General features: G+C 44.0%; 1 protein-coding gene across 1 annotated transcript in view; it reads right to left on the reverse strand.

The window, feature by feature from the left end:
- The window catches only part of KIF15 (kinesin family member 15), a 65,772-nt gene that overhangs the window by 51,136 nt on the left and 12,184 nt on the right, over positions 1-2,452 (reverse strand). The window contains exons 8-9 of the mRNA XM_019508895.1: positions 985-1,194; positions 758-883 (exon numbers count right to left, since the gene is read on the reverse strand). Coding sequence (XP_019364440.1) covers positions 758-883; positions 985-1,194 — 336 coding nt within the window. The remainder of the gene's footprint in view (positions 1-757; positions 884-984; positions 1,195-2,452) is intronic.

The raw sequence follows: 2,452 nt of genomic DNA on the forward strand, positions 1-2,452 counted from the left end.
GTCCCTTCCGACCCTAAATCTATGAAACTATGAAACTGAGGACACCACAATTATGCAAGAGGTAAGGAGTTTTTGGGGCGGTATCTTTTATTTATCCCAGCCATGCAGCTGGTTCAAGTTAGATAAGTTTATGAATTCAAGTTATTCTTCATCAGGCCTGAGGATGGAAGCAAGCACAGCGATTGCTACGAACAGTGGGTAGAGTTGTGCATCTGAAGGGAGGAGAAATTCCCAGAGGTAGCAAACAATTAGCAGAAGCTTAATTACTGGGAGATCAAGACCTATTAAAAGAAGGGCATTATCAACTGTAACATGTAAGAAGAATTTCAGGAATCAGGTAGATTACTGTGCATCATAGTGGCATAAATTGCTTAACAAATACTGCGTTTCCTTTCCAGAAGAAACTGTATGAACACTTGTACACTTTTAGTTTCTACTGGGAGTGGCGATTCTCCTCGTGGAAACATAACACCACCTGTACATGGCCAGCGTTCGTTTCTTCTTCAAAACAAATCTAGAAAAGGAAATGTTGTAGCAATGATGGTCCTTGCCTGAGCAAAGGAAGAACTTGGGGAAGATTGTGTTTTGCAGTTCCTTCAAAATATTCCAAAACTTGTGCTGAGAGCAAATTTTGAAGTCCTACTGCATGTAAGAAATCAATTTTCTCAAGAAGCATTATTGAGAGCAAACCAATCCAAAAAACGTCAATGTTTTCTTTTCTAACGCTATTATATAAGAACTAAGTGTCATACATTACCCGTAGTAGAAAAGTGAGTCTGGAATCCCTGTAACAAATGTGTCTCTGTTTTCCATTACCCACATCAACAAGTGCCGTAATCACTTGGCCTAGGCAGCTTAATGATCGGTTTATATTACCTGCTTCCTAAGACATAAAAGACAATGAATGAGGGAAAACACAAACAGAACTTCCTTAATTAAGACAGGTTTCGGCTTTAATAGAAAAGGAGAAAGCAGAGCACGAACCTTTAATCTCACTCCTTCTGCATGGGTGTCTTTTTGTCTCTCAGATCCTGCCAAGTCTACCAAATTAAGCTGGGAGGATCGGATATTAACAATTTCATTGTTTTTCTCCATTGATTCGACTGTGATAGTGAAAACAGCATGTGACCTTGAGGACTCTCTGTTCATGGAGGTAGATGCTACACGACGATTTCTCCAGCCCATAGTTAACACCTAGGCAAGAAAAAAAAAGGCACAAAATCATACCAACTGGCTTATTTCAAACTAACACCACTCCTCTCCCCCCCAGTTCAACATATGAAATTTAGTATCAATCTGAAGACACTCAAATAGTCAATAAAAGAGGCCGTGTTGCTAAGATAAGTACAGCAGGTGTAACCAACCTGTGGCACTCGTGCCACAGGCAGCCTGTGGGGATGGCATGCAGCAGATCAGGAAGCAGGTAGAAGGAAGAGCACACTGGGTAGAGTGGGGAGTGGGATTGGAGGGTAACCCAGGGAAGATGCAGGGCTTAATTTGTGGCACACCTACCAAAAAGGTTGACCCCCACTGAAGCAAGGCAGTTGTAAAAATGACTTATCAGTGTATATCTTTATACAAAATTAATCTGGTTATAAATCCTAATGACACTATCCAGATATTTCTGATGTAGATGCAATCCAGCTTGCTGGTGTAAAAAAAAAAAAGATTGAACATTTGCTCTCCTCTCGTTATTCCTGCCAACACAGTTCCAAGTTTTACAATCTTTATAGTTTAAAATTGCAACTGTTACATTTTAAAACTCATTAACATGTTTTTCAAGTACTAGATATCAATTTTTGCTATATAAAATATTATTCCCAGGAGCTATATTTTCTCTTGGATGTTGTAAACATACTGTGTGAAACTTTGGTAGCCAATTCAATTTGGAGAAGATTTGGCCCAATTTGGGGACCGAATCTGTGAATTCGAACTGAATTAGGAGACAAATTAAAAGCTCAGAGTCAATTCAGAGATTTGGCCATAGAAGAAACAGACACCTGACACAGCTGCCTCCAGTTGGTAAGTCTGCTGGGGTTGGTGGGAGGGAGGAGGGAAGGGGCTAGGACTAGCTGCCCAGTTGGGGCAGAGGGCATGGGATGCAGGCACAGCAGCGCTCAGAGTGGGAGGTCTGCCTGCTGTCACTTGCCCAACCTGGCAGAGGGGGCAGGATATGGGCGCAGCTCACTCCAAGCAGAAGGGGGCACAGCAGCAGCAGGGCATAGCCCCCGCTCCCAGCACTGCTGCGCTCACATCAGCACTGGGCACAGGGGCTCTGCCCTGCTGCCACTTGCCCCCTTCTGCCCAGAGCAAGCTGTGCCTGCATCTCCTTCTCACCCCCTGCCTGGGCAAGCAGCAGCAGGGCATAGCCCCTGCTCCGAATGCTGCCATACCCACATCCTATGCCCCCCACCCTGGTTAAGCAGCTTCCCCCAGCCCCAACAGAACTACC

Source organism: Gavialis gangeticus, unplaced genomic scaffold (assembly GCF_001723915.1).
Source record: "Gavialis gangeticus isolate Ggan-Ray unplaced genomic scaffold, GavGan_comp1, whole genome shotgun sequence".
In the NCBI taxonomy this organism is placed as follows: domain Eukaryota; kingdom Metazoa; phylum Chordata; order Crocodylia; family Gavialidae; genus Gavialis; species Gavialis gangeticus.